General features: G+C 47.7%; 7 protein-coding genes across 7 annotated transcripts; 6 read left to right on the top strand and 1 right to left on the bottom strand.

Annotated features, from left to right (window-relative positions):
- Positions 1 to 200: 200 nt before the first annotated feature.
- Positions 201 to 5,643, top strand: GNI_066390 (glycosyltransferase; the record flags this gene model as incomplete). Its single annotated transcript, XM_011131857.1, has 2 exons — positions 201 to 1,265; positions 1,384 to 5,643. 2 exons carry the CDS (start codon positions 201 to 203, stop codon positions 5,641 to 5,643), a joined length of 5,325 nt encoding a protein of 1,774 aa, XP_011130159.1.
- A 184-nt stretch (positions 5,644 to 5,827) lies between these two features.
- GNI_066380 (Rab-GTPase-TBC domain protein) lies at positions 5,828 to 7,051 on the top strand (the record flags this gene model as incomplete). Its single annotated transcript, XM_011131856.1, has 2 exons — positions 5,828 to 5,935; positions 5,972 to 7,051. The coding sequence occupies 2 exons, from the start codon at positions 5,828 to 5,830 to the stop codon at positions 7,049 to 7,051; spliced, it is 1,188 nt and encodes a 395-aa protein (XP_011130158.1).
- A 70-nt stretch (positions 7,052 to 7,121) lies between these two features.
- On the top strand, positions 7,122 to 7,610 carry GNI_066370 (hypothetical protein; the record flags this gene model as incomplete). Its single annotated transcript, XM_011131855.1, has 1 exon — positions 7,122 to 7,610. The coding sequence occupies one exon, from the start codon at positions 7,122 to 7,124 to the stop codon at positions 7,608 to 7,610; it is 489 nt and encodes a 162-aa protein (XP_011130157.1).
- A 117-nt stretch (positions 7,611 to 7,727) lies between these two features.
- On the bottom strand, positions 7,728 to 10,482 carry GNI_066360 (Vps51/Vps67 protein; the record flags this gene model as incomplete). Its single annotated transcript, XM_011131854.1, has 2 exons — positions 7,728 to 10,247; positions 10,345 to 10,482. 2 exons carry the CDS (start codon positions 10,480 to 10,482, stop codon positions 7,728 to 7,730), a joined length of 2,658 nt encoding a protein of 885 aa, XP_011130156.1.
- A 752-nt stretch (positions 10,483 to 11,234) lies between these two features.
- Positions 11,235 to 13,860, top strand: GNI_066350 (putative transmembrane protein; the record flags this gene model as incomplete). The annotated part of the gene is made up of 2 exons (XM_011131853.1): positions 11,235 to 13,132; positions 13,239 to 13,860. 2 exons carry the CDS (start codon positions 11,235 to 11,237, stop codon positions 13,858 to 13,860), a joined length of 2,520 nt encoding a protein of 839 aa, XP_011130155.1.
- A 1,035-nt stretch (positions 13,861 to 14,895) lies between these two features.
- Positions 14,896 to 15,849, top strand: GNI_066340 (hypothetical protein; the record flags this gene model as incomplete). Its single annotated transcript, XM_011131852.1, has 1 exon — positions 14,896 to 15,849. The coding sequence occupies one exon, from the start codon at positions 14,896 to 14,898 to the stop codon at positions 15,847 to 15,849; it is 954 nt and encodes a 317-aa protein (XP_011130154.1).
- Positions 15,850 to 15,876: 27 nt separating this feature from the next.
- GNI_066330 (putative DNA-directed RNA polymerase II subunit) lies at positions 15,877 to 16,271 on the top strand (the record flags this gene model as incomplete). The annotated part of the gene is made up of 2 exons (XM_011131851.1): positions 15,877 to 15,999; positions 16,127 to 16,271. Coding segments are annotated over 2 exons (268 nt in total), but the record flags the coding sequence as incomplete, so codon positions are not given.
- Between the last annotated feature and the right edge of the window lie 74 nt (positions 16,272 to 16,345).

Genomic DNA, 16,345 nt, shown 5'->3' with positions numbered 1-16,345 from the left:
GGGGGAAGCAGGGGGGACAGAGAGTATTCGGGGGGGACAGAGAGTATTATTACCATCCAGCGGTAGCCCGTAGTAGGGTTACTCTTGAGTTTGATTGCGTACTTGGTCATGGCGCATACGTTGTATATCTCATTGGCCGCGGCCAATGTTATGTGTGATACAAGTGCTATTAGAGGCCGGATGTTCATGAGTCAAAATAAATGAAAATCATCATACCTTGGCTGGCGGTGGTTGGGGGTCTGAAGGTGCGTGTGCAGGCTCCATGGGAGAGTCCGAGCTTGGCTGGTCAAATCTTCCAGGGAATTCGTTTCTTAGAGGAATCGGCAAACTGGGGGGACTCGCTGGTTGCTAAGTGGATAGGCGGCGTAACTGCTCCGAGTTCAGATGGACGGTCTCGGGCCCAAAGAGAAGAAGATTTGGTTTGTGGCACTTTCAACATACCAGATCCCGATGGGGGACTGCCGCTAGAGTCAGGGTGTCCACTCGGTACCGGTTCCTTTGTGCTGCATTCCAAGCTCATGGGCACCGTCCTGGACGGACTTGTGGCAAACGGAATGTTTGTTCCACCGCTCCAACAACAGCAAGCAATCAGCAAAGAGGAATTTCAACTGTTATTTCAACTTAACAATATTCATGCCTCCAAGGAAGACCACAATATCAGGGAACACCACGGCTCTGAACCACTGGTGTACAGCTCCAAAATACTGAATCATAGTTCCAAGAACGTGGAGCGGGAAGACATGCCTCGACATGGCTGGTACAGCGTTTACCGGATTACCGATGGTAGAGTCATTGCAGGAGGGTGGACGGAAGATCCTCAACAATTCGCTTCCAGCTTAGTTCATGTGGAACACGAACCAACAAGCTCGCGGTTGCTGCAATTTCTTGAACCAGCTTCACTGTGGACCCAACGGCGTAACAAGGGAGTTACCGAGTTGCCCGACGGCGAGTACCACATTTTCCATTCAGACCTCATGTTAGCAGATGAACTCGTATCACTTGCTCAGTTCGTAAATAACGACCGTCACAACGCTTACCGTTACTACCACTACCCCACACTTGAGAACTTTGCAGTTCGCAACTGGGCGGCAAGCTTAGTACTAAAGAACCCTGAGTACAAAACATCTAATGAGGCTGAAACCTCCGATAAGATCCATCTTAAAAACGTAGATGACGAAGAATTAAATGATCATCATGCACACAAGGACATGCTCAGTGGAAAGACCATAAGCAATCTGCATGATCTCATTTCTGATAAAGCAAACGTACGCCTTCCATACCCCTTCCCTACTCCTTTCCCACTCCTTTCCTACCTTCATATCCGTTTCCTTCCTACCCCTACTGGGTTCTTATGGTTCCATGTGAGACTGGGATGTGTTGTAGTTGAGTTCGCTAGGTGTTGCTACTATGACTTTTATGAGGACGGAGGTGGAGAAATATTTAAGGCATGAAAAGTCAGTATGTGATGATTATGTGGTGGATGCTGAGACGGTGAAGATGAGTTGTATTAAGGGTATTAGTAGTAACCTATTAAGTCATGCGCCTGATGTGTTTGGTAAATTTAATAGCACTGTAGCCAAGTTAATTATGAAAGGAAGTCATTCGTTAGATCGTGTTGTTCAAACTCGATTGAATGGTGTGTTCGTGGATGGTAAACGAGCGCATATAATACCGAGCACACACCAATCGCTTCGTTCTATGACTACTGGATTCATTTCTGATTTTCTTCTAAAATGGTTGTGGCCAATGGCTTTACATGACGAGATTATTCGATCGACTTTTGTAAAGCATATAAAGGATTGCGATATTATAGCACGTAAGATTGGATCTCCTGAGAGATGGAAGGGATCGGAAAAAAACGAGAAAGTAACAAGTAGTCTTATTGGACTGGTCCGGCAAGCTTCCAGAATTTTAGGAGACTTCAATTTAGACGAGTCTCGAGCACGATGGAATCCAACATTATTTCTCGAACGTATGGGCATCGGAGAAACACAATGGTTGCACACACAAAACGACGAGGTTCGTCAACTGGGAGTGGTGGAGTATGCTAAGGCGCTTCAGTACGGTTTAATGTCCGACATAACCATCATTGATTGGGGTAGCGTTGAACCCAATTTCCACTTTGCTGACATCATCATATATGTGGACCGAAAACGACTTGAACTTATTCCCAGACTGATTGGTGAGCTACAAGCTAATGGTCTTCGATGGTTAGTGGTACTAAATGATCCGGACCAGCCGGAGCTGACAAGTCGTCTTCTGAAAAGTCACGACGATTATGAAACGATCATCCAGGCAATTAGGGAATTGTCATCATCGAAGGATGAAGGAGACAATTCTCAGGGTGATGACAATTCACAGAAAGATCCTCAGGACGGCGATCTTACGAGTCGGGCGAATTCTTTCACTCCCCCTATCAATACAATCTGGGTTAACGGTCGTGGTATTAAGATTGATGACACCGTAGATAATCCTTTCATGGATGAAATGGCTATAGAGCTTGTCAAGGCCATGCTTGAGACCGATGCCGTTTTGCTTCAGAATGGACTTTTAGGTTTCTCTAAACCAAATGGTGTATTGACGCACATCCGAAGTTTGAGAGATTTAGCTGCTCTACTCGAAGGGAAATGGTATAGGAACGAGCTAGTTGACGGCGACACATCTAAGCTAGATACAGAGCTAAACCATGAGAGCTTTAATCTTGGCAACTTCTGGATGGAGGCATCTAATATGGTTATGGTGGACGAGAAACTAGTTCATTTATACTCACCATCGGAGATTAATAAAGTCCTCAAAGTTGAAGAAAATGGCGATTCAATATCTCCCATTCGTACATTAACAAAAACCATGGGCACGTCATTCCTGACTCACTCCGTAAATATTCTAGTGTATGAGGGATCAAGCTTAGCCAAACAATCGAGAATTGAAGCTCCTTTCGTAGTCTGGATTGTCTTGAATGCGGACGATGAATCGCGACCAATACCAAACGTTTATAAGCTTAGAGCAACAGATCAATTGGATGATCAATTGGATGATCAGTTGGATGATCAAGAGTATATAATATCCCCTTTTCCGGTCAATGTCAGAGTAAGTTTTGTGAAGGATGGTAGGCTATGCTATCCGGCAACATCAGGTTCGATTGATCTAGAAGACCTAATTTGTTTGGGCAGTATTATCGATGGTGAATTAGACCATAAAGTGGGTACAATCATCTTAGGAAATATGTATATGCATTTGGATGAGGCCGCCATTGTTATGAATGACCGATCGAAAAACGTTCGACAAAGATCGCGCACATTCTTGAGACATGTTAAATCGAGAATTCAAGCCCTCGTTAATGCCCAGATTGGCATATATCGAAGAAGTTTGACCACTAATAATATTTCTAGATTATCAGAGACTGGTAGGCTGCCATATCTATCACCTATAACGTTTCATACGATGGTTCCTGACTTACAAGAGAAGAATATAATTTTGGAAGCAGTGTCTCATTTATATCACTCTTTATTGAATAAGAATACTCAAGATTATAATGATTGGATGGAGGACCAGCAATTAGAGAAGGAGCTTTTTAGTAAGCCCAGTCTAAGAGGATTAAGGATGGCATCCATTATTGATGATAATGATGATGCGAGAATAAAGTTATTGATTGATCCATTATCATCAATGGGTCAAATCTATAGTAATCTTGCGGAATATGTGAACGTATACTTAGGATTAAATACTCAGGTAATCCTTACTAGTCATTGGTCGTATAAAGATTTGCCCATCAATAAATGGTTTGATTTTGTACAACAGCCTCCTTTAATGTTCCAGTTACAAAAAAGCAGGAAGATATCGGGTCCAGATAGTAAATCTACCGGTAGTAAATCTACCGGTATTCTTAGATCGAGCTTTATCGGTGCGAAGTTCCTTAATAATCTAACGGACGAGATTGTGACGTTCAAGATCGATATAGCTCCTCAATTACATATCAGATCCGATGAGAGTGAGGTGGATATGGATAATATCAAATTGGATATACTTAAGGATGATGTCATTGTGAATTATAGATTAGATGGATTCCGAATAGAAGGATCGATACATGAAGTTGGGGGTAGTGTTACAGGAGGTGTACCAATAAGACTTGTTGATATAGAGACTAACCATACTTTTGATGAGACCATATCACTTAGCCAACCTAATTATTTCCAATTAGTTGCGCCTGATATAGGTCAATATAAGATCATGATCGACAATACTACTATAACTCATGCAAATTATACAGAGGGACGAGGAGCACGAAAATATAATTTTGATGTGAATCAAATTATGGGTAACCATAATATGAGTGACCATAATATGATTACTATCAACTCATGGAATTATGATTTATGGCCAAGGGCTGATTCCATTATTAAGATTATGTCAACCTTTACTGGTAGTGAAGTATTGTTCGATAATATACCGATAAGATATCAACTCCCGATCATCGGTACATTATTGCAACGTGTTGAAGGTGTTTTTGCAGGAAGTCTTTTTGGACGTTGTACACAATTAATATATGCTATCGGTGAGCATATCTTGGAGCCTTATGAACCATACGTTGCTCGAGTATATTCTTCTATATGGCGTTGGTATTATGGTCCAGATGATGATGTGCAAAAAGGAGATGATCGAGTGCATATATTCTCTTTAGCATCTGGGCATATGTATGAGAGGCTATTAAGGATAATGATGCTTAGTGTTAGTCATAATACTGATAGGAAATTAACATTTTGGATATTGGAAGATTTCTTAAGTTCAAAATTTAAAGAGTATGCTAATAAGTTACAATACAGTTTGAATACGGAAAAAGATCTTATTGAAATACGATATGTATCATTCGGATGGCCTCAATGGTTACGTAGCCAAGTGGATAAGCAACGTCAAATATGGGCGAACAAAATTCTATTTTTGGATTTATTGTTTCCAAGGAATCTTAATAGTATTATATACATTGACGCAGACCAGGTGGTTAGAGGTGATATAGGAGACCTTTGGGACTTGGACATGAAGGGACATGTTTATGGATTTACACCATTCTGTAATGATCGAGATGAGACATCTCAATTCAGATTCTGGGAACATGGCTTTTGGTATGATTATTTGAAAGGACGGCCATATCATATAAGCGCCCTTTTCAAAGTAGATTTAAAACTGTTCAGAGAGCGAAGAGTAGGAGATGTTCTTCGAACTATGTATAATAAACTAAGTGCTGATCCTAATAGCCTTGCCAATCTAGACCAAGATCTACCCAATGCTATACAAGATTTCGTACCCATATTCCCTCTACCTAAGGAATGGCTATGGTGCGAGACATGGTGTAGTGATAAAACAAAATCCAAAGCTAAAACTATTGACTTATGCAACAACCCCAAGACCCATGAACATAAACTTAAACAGGCCACACGAATCATACCTGAATGGACAGACTATGACAATCGACTGAAAATACTTATCGGGGATGAAGGCATACCCAACACTCATCCTCAACAAAATCTGAACACCATTGCACACACTATAAACACCATTGCACACACTACGAACAACAAACACGTCCCGAATAACCACGTCCCGAATAACCACGCCACCATAAAAGACGACGCTCCCGATGAGCTATGAAGTTCTCGATGAGCTATGAAGTTCTCGATGAGCTATGAAGCTCTCGATGAGCTATGAAGCTCTCGATGAGCTATGAAGCTCTCGATGAGCTATGAAGCTCTCGATGAGCTATGAAGCTCTCGATGAGCTATGAAGCTGCATGCACGCAGGATTTTACGCCATTTTTTGTATATGACCCGGGACAATGACCCGGGACAAATCCGCGCATTATGCCGAGTCTAACGCGTTCACTGACTGCGATGCAGCAGTAACCGCTCAATCGATTATAGGTGTTGCTGATACGACATTCATGGTAAAAAAAGAGGAATAGGTTTCTTTCATTTCTTAGGCAGATACTCCTTTGGATGACGAGATTCAAGCTTTGAGAACCAAAGTGCTAACCCGTGCTTTAGAATTTGGCCACCAAGATCTATCCAGTCAACAAGATGATTTATCCAATCAACAAGATGATTTATCCAGTCAACAAGATGATTTATCCAGTCAACAAGATGATTTATCCAGTCGACATGAACAACGACTGAGGGACTGGGAACAGCTTACACTATATTGGACACGACTGTGCTGGCCTCAATGTCAGAAAGGGTATGCCAAATTGGGTGCTAGAGAATGTGATATGGACACGGACGAAATGAAGGATTTGAAGCGCCAGATAAGGGTGGATGTGCAGAGGTCTATGCAATTCTTTGACTTCCATTATGGTCTGCCTAGGTCAGCCATTTCGGAACGCCAAGAGCGGTTGGAGGTTATACTGCGTGATCTATTTGCAGCGCACCCGCAGAACTGCAATACCCTAAATGGATGTCGAGAAGACCAAGTGTACAGAGTAACGGAAACGGACGAGCAGTGTATGCCGAACCAGCCGCCGCCCGACGATCCGTCAAGTGACTTAACAAGCCACTCGACCAGCCACTCGACCAGCGGTATCGATCCGCCGTCTGGCCGTTCAGAAGACAGTGGCGAGACGGAGAGTTACGAGTTGCAGTACATCCAGGGCGCGCATGAAGTGTGTGTCGTGTTCTGTGAACTCAACTCTGCGAACGTGTTCGATTCGCCGCGTTTCATGGACTTCCTCGTTAACTTTTATTTAACGCGGTTATTCAACCTTCAATCACGGATCAGGTTCGACATTGGCATGTACCAAACTATGGCGTTCATATCAGAATTGCTGTACCGGTTCAATCCCGAGCTCCTGAAAAGCCTCATTCTGAATAGGCATGAACGATACCGAGCCGGTTGGATGGGAGACGGCTCCGAACTTCATTTCACCATTCCCTGGTTGGTCACCATGTTTGCTCACTCAATCAGGTCTTTTGATCTCCTGCAAACGATTTGGGACGTAAGCGACGTACACCGGGTTGTAAGCGACGTACACCGGGTTGTAATGGAGAGAATCGTCGTGAGGGGGTGAGGGGGTGACATGTGTAATTTAGATGCTGTTGGTCTTCCCACCGCCATTTGCCCCGTACTTTTACGCGGCCATGATCGAAGAAGTGTTTCCGTATCTGGACGACTTGCGTGACAACCACGGTGCTCTGGACACGTATATTAGCGGAGAGGCCATGCTGTTTACCGTGCTACCGCGTGCGTGCTGGTGGCTGCAGAACTACCCGTATGACTTATTATTTGACGCCGTCGCCGAGAGGCTTAGCGAATACAGAGATCGCGATACGTTCGAACGCTTCTACGACGCACGAGAAACCATCCTTAAACCAATCCGAACGTCCAGCGTACCGCCACCCCTCTGGTGTCCCAGTCTTGGACGCGGACTGCAACAGAGCCGGCGTCTCATCGCACGACGGATCGAGGCCAAGTCCCTGCGAATTAACTCCGCAACACTCGACGAATGGGCACACAAAGTAAATCTGCTGAAAACAGAGTGGCAAACTGTGCGGAGATCCGCCCCTACAGCGCAACGTCAAAGACGTCTTCTAACCTTCTCGCTCTTCCACATGTTCTACAACACGTGACACCACTGCTGTTCATCTCACCTGCAGAGCTCCTCCCTCCCTCCCTCACGAGCTGGCTGGGTGGGATATTTCGGTCGATCCTAGGAACGGCTATTCGATTCGCTGCGCTGGTCATGGTTAGCAACCCTCGACATGGTTAGCAACCCTCGACACGCATCTACTCATGTTTGGTGTGAATCCCTTGGCCTTCTTGCAGAGTCCGTACGTAATGCCCGCCAACATCGGATAGACTTCTTTCTGTTTCATGGACGGCTTCAAGAGAAATTTTGAGAGTCGACATATTGTCCAGAGAATATTACATTGGTAATTTTCCAATTCCTCGTCGTCCAGGTCTTGTGTCGTGAGCGCCTTGGACGACGTGCCCAACAGGCTGCTTAGGGCGCTAAGGAAGGATCGTAGAACCAGTGGTTCAATCCACTGGCCTTTTTGGGGCCTGCACGTTTTCATGGCTGCTGTCTCGATGGCTTTGTCGTTGCATTTAAGGGTTGTCTCGATAGACAGATTGGCCAGCTCCGGATCAGATTTGCTGCCCAGGTATTCCATAAGTCCAGGGTGCAATACTGGCCCTTCCATGTCGGCCAGATGAAAGCCGATTTGCAGAACCAACGCAATAATAGGTTCAACTATTGAATGCTGATACCTATTAAATGTATTGACTGAGGTCGCCTTGGCGTTCTGGAACTTCTCTAACATGAGAGCATAGGACTGAGTGGTCAGAGACGCCTGAATACTGATCCGAATATTGCCATGAATTTTTTCAATGAACGGATTCCAAGTCTCACATCCCCATCTTTCTATCCCGTACTTCAAAGACTCCTTCTTAGCCGTTTCCTCCATGGATGCCAACGCATCCAGTACACTTAAGAAAACCGCAGCGGATTCTTTGTCGCTTGGCATTTCTCTGATCGACGGCTGTCTGCGATGCGACAATTGTCGTCGGTGCTGAGATGCCGTCGAGTCTTGTCCAACCGGTCGGTCGTAGACGGCCAGCTGCTCCTCCAAAGCGGCCTTGAAGTTAAGCATGTTGGCTAAAATCGGGCTTTTGTAATTGTCATCTGTAATAATAGGGGCCTGCGCAATCAAAAGATCAAGGAATGGCAATTCGGTTGCTAAGGGGACCGTTCCGGTGGATGCTTCGCAGTCAGGGGCCGCAACAAGACTGGACCGCCGACTGCTGGAGTTACTAGTAGCGCCACTCCGTTGTACGGCGCTCCGTTGTACGGCGCTCCGTTGTACGGGACTGCCAGGCCGATACTGGTGCCGATGCACCGCCAAATCGGCCGGGGTCAGGACTTCAGCCACCTGTCCCACGACGACGCAGCCAATCCAGTACAACTTTATGTATGAATACAGAGTTTCCGCCAACAGCTTTTTGTTCAATGGAATTGCCATGATTTTATGCTGCAACATAGAAGCGTTTTGGATGAAGGAGTCGGCCAGCGTATGGCGGTGCTCGCAGCCGAAGTCCAGGAGGTCCACGAACAAACTGAAAGAATATTCCTTGACAATTTCGAACATCATGTTTGCACACGAATAGGCGTTAACAGTGGACATGAGTCGATCGATTTCGGGGAATATCTTGGGCAGCACATTACTGATAATTAGGTACGTACTAAATGAGCCAAATGTCAGGCGCTTGCAATAAGCGCTGAACACATCTCTGCAAATAAATTGCGCGGCAAACACGCGTGTTTCGCAATCGAAATCATCATGCAATGATTCGGGCATAACGGATTTCAACTTCAGCAAGTCCAAGACAATCCTGAGGCTGATTAAACAGTATAGAACGATATTTGATGCAGGTCCTCCACTGGATTCTGATGTTGTTTCCGCCGATTCCAGGTATAACAATGCAGCATATTGGGAATAGCCATGTAACGTACGCTGCGCTATTGGCTGCTCTAAATGGCAGGATCTGTCGCCATCAAGAATATTACCGCTTGTTAAAGCCTCGATTACCTGGGCGAAAGAATACATACGAGCGCTCTCTAATACGTACCCATCGATTCCCAGTGTTTGTAAACAATTTAACAGCCTCTGTTCCGTGGGGTCCTGAACTAGTTTCTGGACCTCGTGCTTCAAGCCAGGTTTTTCTAGCCAGCTAGTCGGGTTCTGAGCTGCAGTCTTCCAGAATACAGATAGAGATTCGCATAAGCTATGCATACCATTTTTCTCCAACTCCCGAAGCTCCCGAATAATCTCGTCAACGCTGTTGTCATCGTTATGATCTTCCCTTTGTTCATTACTCTCCTTTCGTTCATTACTCTCCTTTCGTTCATTACTCTCCTTTCGTTCATTACCCTCCACTTGGCCGGGCAGTTGCTCCCCGGGGAGCTCAGTCAGGCACTCTCTAATCACTTTAAGACCTCGTTCATATTGTTTTTGTAAGTACAGCTTACGGACCAAGCCTGGAGTTTCTCTGACCTTTTGAATCGATAACGCTCGCTGTATGGTTCGTAGAGAGTTGCCGAGTTCCTGGAATTCAGCCGTAGAAAAGGTTGAGCAATTCTTTTCCAACAACTTCATGTGATCCATAGTATCCTCCGTCATCTTCAATGTATCCTTCAACTGACCCTCCATCTTCACCAGAGCATCACTCGCGGTAAATATTGTGGTATAGTTCTCTTCCACGCCCGCCTAAAATAATATACTCTTCCCACCATATTCCGTCACCATGACCCCCATATTCCGTCACCATGACCCCCATATTCCGTCACCACCATTCCCCCCTTACTCTGATTATTGATTGAGCCTTATCCGAAGCACCTTCCAGTTCTCGTAGCAGCTGCATGGCATCCGACAGAGTCTCGTACTTCACTATCCTTTCAAATTCTGCGTTGACTGAGGCTGCCATTGCCGCGGTAGTGATCATGGATTTTTCTCGCCACGAAATCACCAACGGTCCACCGTCTGGCGCTGGCACCCATGGTGCTGTCATCCACGGTGCTGTCATCCATGGCGCTGGCATCCGTGGCGCTGGTTACCCATGGCCTTGGCCTGTCGGTGACACCGAGAGGTTGGATATATCAGTTATGTTTTCTTTGGGGAGTGGTTTCTAGACACGTGCGTGTGTTTCTAAACAGAGGTGTGAGTTGGCTCAGAGTTGCGGGTAAATTTTGTGATGCGATGGAGCCGTCGCGGGACTTGGACTTTTTAGCAGAGGCATCACCGAGACGATGCCGTTCGTCCCTGCGTCAAAAGTCGGCGTTGAGCTTGGACGCGTTTCTTGAAAGCACAGTTCGGACAATGCGTTACAGAAGTTGGATCCGTTGGTACCATGGGCCATTTTCTGCCAGTCGTCGAGTTACGCGAGTACTTGCATACTACTTGAGTTCGCTGGGTTTGATATTGATAGAATATTTCCTTAATTGCGACGCAAGTGAAGAAGCGACACTTGCAGATAAGGCGGAGAGGAGTCGTTACGGGTTTATGGCGGCCGGGGCGGCGGCGTTGGGTAGTATGATTGTGTACGCTTCTTCGTCCCAAACGCCTCGTTTTGCGCCGCTTTCTATCTTTGGGAGTTACTGTTGTCTGGTTTTTGGTGCGTGCGGAGGAGTCTACAAGATCGCGGCCGGGAAATGTTTCTTGAGCAAGACCGAAGAGTATCCTGTGGCACTGTATATAATGGTTGGTTACCACGTTTGTGTAGCGTTTATGGCTTTCTTGACATCGCAATTGGCGTTGCCATTTGCCCGGGCATACATTCTTCGTTCTGATTACTTTTTGAGCGCTTGGCGCGCACAACTGGTGATCGAACCAAGTGAAGAGTCCCCGATGGCCACCGGACCTGGGCTACTCACCCATAGTGGCAGTGCTCTGCGCCAAACGTCATCTTCTCTCAAGGGCAATGGCGGATCCTTCCGAAGCTACTCAACCTTCACTTCCCCGAAACGTGGACTGTCAATGAGAAGCAGGTCTCAATATGCCACCATCAAAACCAGCATTTCCAGGATCAGTACCAACGTGTCTTCCGTCACAATCAAGGCATGCCCCTTCGATTGCGAGGGAAGAAACTACTGGTGGCGGAAGAAGCTCTGGTCATTCTGGCGAATTATCAGATTACGACCTCCGATCTGCTTCTGTCCCCAGGCTAGCTACCTCCCCCCGAACACCATCAAGACTCTTTGCTGCGCGTATTGCTGTATTTACGTAGGTCAGGTTGATGATTTACTAAGACCACACGGTCTAGGCGTGTGGGTCCAAGGATGGGGAGAAGAGTTCGGCGAAAGCTTGAATGGCGCCTGGGAATTCGGGAGACCTATTGCCCCCTTTGCGTCCCGCCAAAACACCTGCGGCAGTGGCTTCACTGCGCTAAGACTCGGGTGGATGCGGTTCGACTTTGTTTCATCTGACTCTCGCCAGCAGGTCTATGGGGGCAACACCGGGAATCGAACCAGTGATGAGGCGCTCATCCCAGACAACTACGAATTCGGCTTACTGGACGTAGAATGCTCCATATTCGGCAAGTTCTTCAGGAAGTTTCCCAAATTCATCTACTGGAAATGTCCCCTAAACAAGACTGAAACACTCTCCAGACCCGCTCTAGGTCTGAATAACCGACTCAGCTCTTTTTCCTGGCTAGAGCTGGAGAGACTAAGGAGCCGGAGTAAAAAAAAGCGGACGGGGATCGTGAGCAAGGCGACAACAGTCCACAATACGCCAATTCCCATTGAGTATCCCCCGTGCCTGGACGATGAGGTATCGTGTTCCAATGACAATGTATTTAGTGTCAATGAATCGAGCGTTCCGGAGAGAGGTTCTTCGGGGTCTTCTTCTGGTCTTTCAGTATTAGAAAACGAACTGCAAGGGACCAAAGACATTTACGGGAGTGACGAAACGGAGCAGACAAGAAGTATGTGTTCTAAAGGGTTGGAATGGGTCGTTGAGAGGATGCTCCCTTACCATATACCGCCTTCGCCTTTGGAAGACACGGATATAAACTCGAACAGGAGCGTAACGGTGAAGCTCGATTGCGAAGACAAACTCGTGCCCCAGGGGTGGCGCAGGAATAGTGAACCGGAGGCAGACGGACGTGGTTTGACAATGGAGCCACGGGACTGCCGTAAACGAGTTCGTCTAGTTGATTTCGAGGACGAAGCGGCGTGGCCCCAGGACTACCGAACTACCGTCATGGACTCACCTCGACCAGCCCTGGGAACCGAAATAGGAATCCGAGGGTGGACTAGAGGGAGTGGTCCAGACTTTGAAGGCGACACTCTGGAAGCTATGGTCTTCATTCATGGTTACAAAACGCCCCTCCACGAAGCACCCTTGCTCCTGGGACAACTAATTGCGCTAGGCGGGTTCCCCAATAAGATCAAGCCTTTCATGTTTCTCTGGCCCGCAGGTACCGAGGTATGGCACTACTACCAAGCCCGCCGGGCCTCCCACCATTACTTGTGCCAAAGAGCCTTGATTATGTTCCTCAAAAGCCTTGCTAACAATCGCGTAAAAAATGTACATATACTAGCACACTCCATGGGGTCCAGACTGTTCTTGAACAGCCTCAAATATGCTAATAAGTACGAGCACACACACAGCACACACAGAGCACACACAGAGCACACACACACAGCACACACACACAGCACACACACACATACATTCCCCGTACCAGTGTATTGTTAGAGAAAAGTTGTTTATCGAGAACTATGCAAAGAATGAGAGCATCGACGACTCCTCCACTTCGAGCCCTCGGTTGAATCTGCTGAATTTGGTGTTCCTACACCCGGAACATTACTTGGATGACTTTGTGTTGGGTGGCGGATATGAGGCGACTCAGCGGATTGCGAGTCAGACGACAGTGTATACGCATGCAAGTGATGAGGCTCTGGCGAGTGCAGAGTTATTGAGCCGTGGACGGCGCTGTATGGGTAAGCACCCTTTTGGCTATGTGCGGGTTCAGCGACCGCAGGTTCCGAGATCGCCGATGGAGACACGTTCTACGACCAGCGTCACCGACGGCCCGACGCAATTGGCGACCGACGTACCACCTGCCGAGCTGGCCGCCGATGCCGAGTACGAATGGCTAGACCTAGACGTCATAGACTGCACCTACCTCGACGCAAATGTGCACGGACTACGACACTGCTTCTTCAACATCAATGGCAGTGTCGTAGGCGACATCCGCGAATTACTTACGCAACGCAATCGAGCAGCCGCCAGACATAACACTCTCGAAAAACGAGATGGGAACGTCTATACCTTCCGCACACCACCCGTCGAACTCAACTCCATCTTCGGTATGTGACCCTTCGACATGTGACCCCCCCCCCCGTCATCCAACATACGCCTGCGCCCAAAACCGCGTCTAATACCGACCGCACAAGGCCAAGACCGCGCCCAAGACCGAGACCACGCCCAAGACCGAGACCACGCCCAAGACCGTCGTCATCGAATCAAGCCTTCGACAAGTGTCATGAAACAGGCTGCTGCCGCACCCAGCGACGGAGACAAGCGCATTCGGACGAGACGAGACGCGTCCTCAGCGAGGCCGATCCGAGCAAGACGCGATCTGGATGAGCCACGGAGCGGGGAGACGCGACACGGAGCAGGGGAAATGCGCGTGCGGCCGGACAATGCCTTTGTGATGGCAGCCTGGTCACAAAACTGTTGCCGGGCCGCTTGGGAATAAAAATGAGGCCGACAACGTGTGTCCATCCGACAGCATGCTGCAGGTATGCCTGGGTATATGGGCGTGCCCCGGGAAGGCGTGGCCCGGGAGGGCGTGGCCCAGGACATAGCGTCCCTGTCATTCAGTACGCACACGAGGACCTGCCGGGCATAGAATCATTGGGACCGTACGAGCACGAAATAGTGCCGGAGCGCGTATTCATACGACACACCAGACGTCCGCCAATGCGACTGCACCCCCAACGTCAGCTCGACGCCGCTCGTAAGCTTCAAGGGATATCACTACCACTCAATATGCCTGACCTTCCAACAATGTAGAGCAACAGCCCTACAAACAGCGCTGCTCGCGGAGTCTGCTCCGCGGAGTTATGCTCCGCGGAGTCTGCGCCTCGGTTGAGTTACGGCACGGGTGAGCACGTCTGGGTTACAACATGGGCCAGTGTTGATCTCTTCATTTTTTTTAGTGTATAGCTCTTGGAACATGGGGCTAGAGGGTGACGACATTTTCGCCGACTGGATATGGTATGTGACCGGGTGCGCCTTCATGGGTGTTTTGGCTGCCGGTATTGCGTATAAGATTGCCCAGCGGTCTTTGCGGGGGCGGCGGCGTTAGTACTAGATCTGGTGTATTTTCTGGGGCAAAAATTTCTGGATGTTTGGCAAGGCTGCGGGACTGTTGGGACTGTTGTTGGGGTGTTGTGCTGAAGACCCTGTGAAGGTGGCTCCGATCTCGTTGGTGGTTCCTGCTTACGTTGAAGACATTCCGAGATTACCGATATTTGCGGGATCGGTTGGAACCCAAACGGTTCAGCCGGCTGAAGTGATTCTTGTTATAAATATACCATTGAGTAGCAACTACCAAGGTCCGTTATTTTTCCCAGGGGAAGAGGAGTTTGACTTTAGCAACTTCACTGGAGTAGCCTGGGCGCCCCGGGCAGATGAAGAAAAGAAAGCATTGAATACCCTGTACAAGGAAATTGGCTACATCATGAACGATGTGTTCGTGAAGACGCCAGCCGTACGGGTTTGGACACGGACGGACGAGCATTCGGACGAAGAGAATCGATTGTTTGGCGCTTCAAAGACACTGGTGTCATCACAGCTAATCTCTTTCTTTACCCCTTCGGACCTGATGCACCCTAAGAGAATCGAAACCCTTTGGCACCAATTTGAGGCCTCGGAGAGCGATGTTATTCTCCACGGAGCCATGACACTGATCTGTAATAAATCGATACTTGAGAACTACAATCAGTACCTTGTCAAGGTCGAAAACGACCAGCTGTCCTCTCTGAGCTCGAGCCGGATACGTCCCGAGGCATTTCCGGCGTCAGAAAGCCAAGACGGCGACTTGGCTGCAGATATGCAGCTTCCGCTACATACCTCGTGGTTCACGGTGCGCCCATGGGTTCTCGGCAAGTTCCCCATGGAAGAACACATCGGCACGCAAACCTGGATGAGGGGTCTCGACGACTCGGTCACCGTCACCTACCTCAATGCAGCTTTAGGGGCCATGCTCGACTTTTCCCAGCACGATTGGTCCGGGGAAAAAAGACAACACCTCCACTCCTCACAATGCGATTTCAGCACCTTCACTTGCTCCCATTAAGTTTTTTTCGGCCCAGACTAACCATCAATGTTCCAAGCCAGGTATATCCGATACCCACAGCTGGAAATCACAGACGTGACTAGGGACAGGATAAAGTTTACTCTCAAAAATTGTGATGTGTCATTCGCTAATGCTCTCAGACGTGTCATGGTAATTCTTCAAGCACACACATGTGTGCGAATTCCCCGCCCGCCACCCTTACCTATGTACCCTTACCTATATACCCTTACCTATGTACCCTTACCTGTATACATTTGTGGCTGACAATGTCTTGCAGATAGCCGAGGTTCCGACTATGGCAATAGACTTGGTGAGTATAGAAGAAAACTCGGGTGTGTTGCAAGATGAAATGCTGGCGCACCGTCTGGGTCTTTTACCCATTGATTCAACGAATATTCGGAAATATGTTAATAAGAGTGAGTGTAAGTGTAGTGACGCGTGTGCGAAGTGTAGTGCAAAGTATTCGTTGAATATCCAATGTCCTCAAGACCGGAAT

Source organism: Gregarina niphandrodes, assembly GCF_000223845.1.
Source record: "Gregarina niphandrodes unplaced genomic scaffold scaffold00011, whole genome shotgun sequence".
Taxonomy (NCBI): Eukaryota; Apicomplexa; class Conoidasida; order Eugregarinorida; family Gregarinidae; genus Gregarina; species Gregarina niphandrodes.
This window is presented reverse-complemented; position numbering and strand designations above follow the sequence as displayed.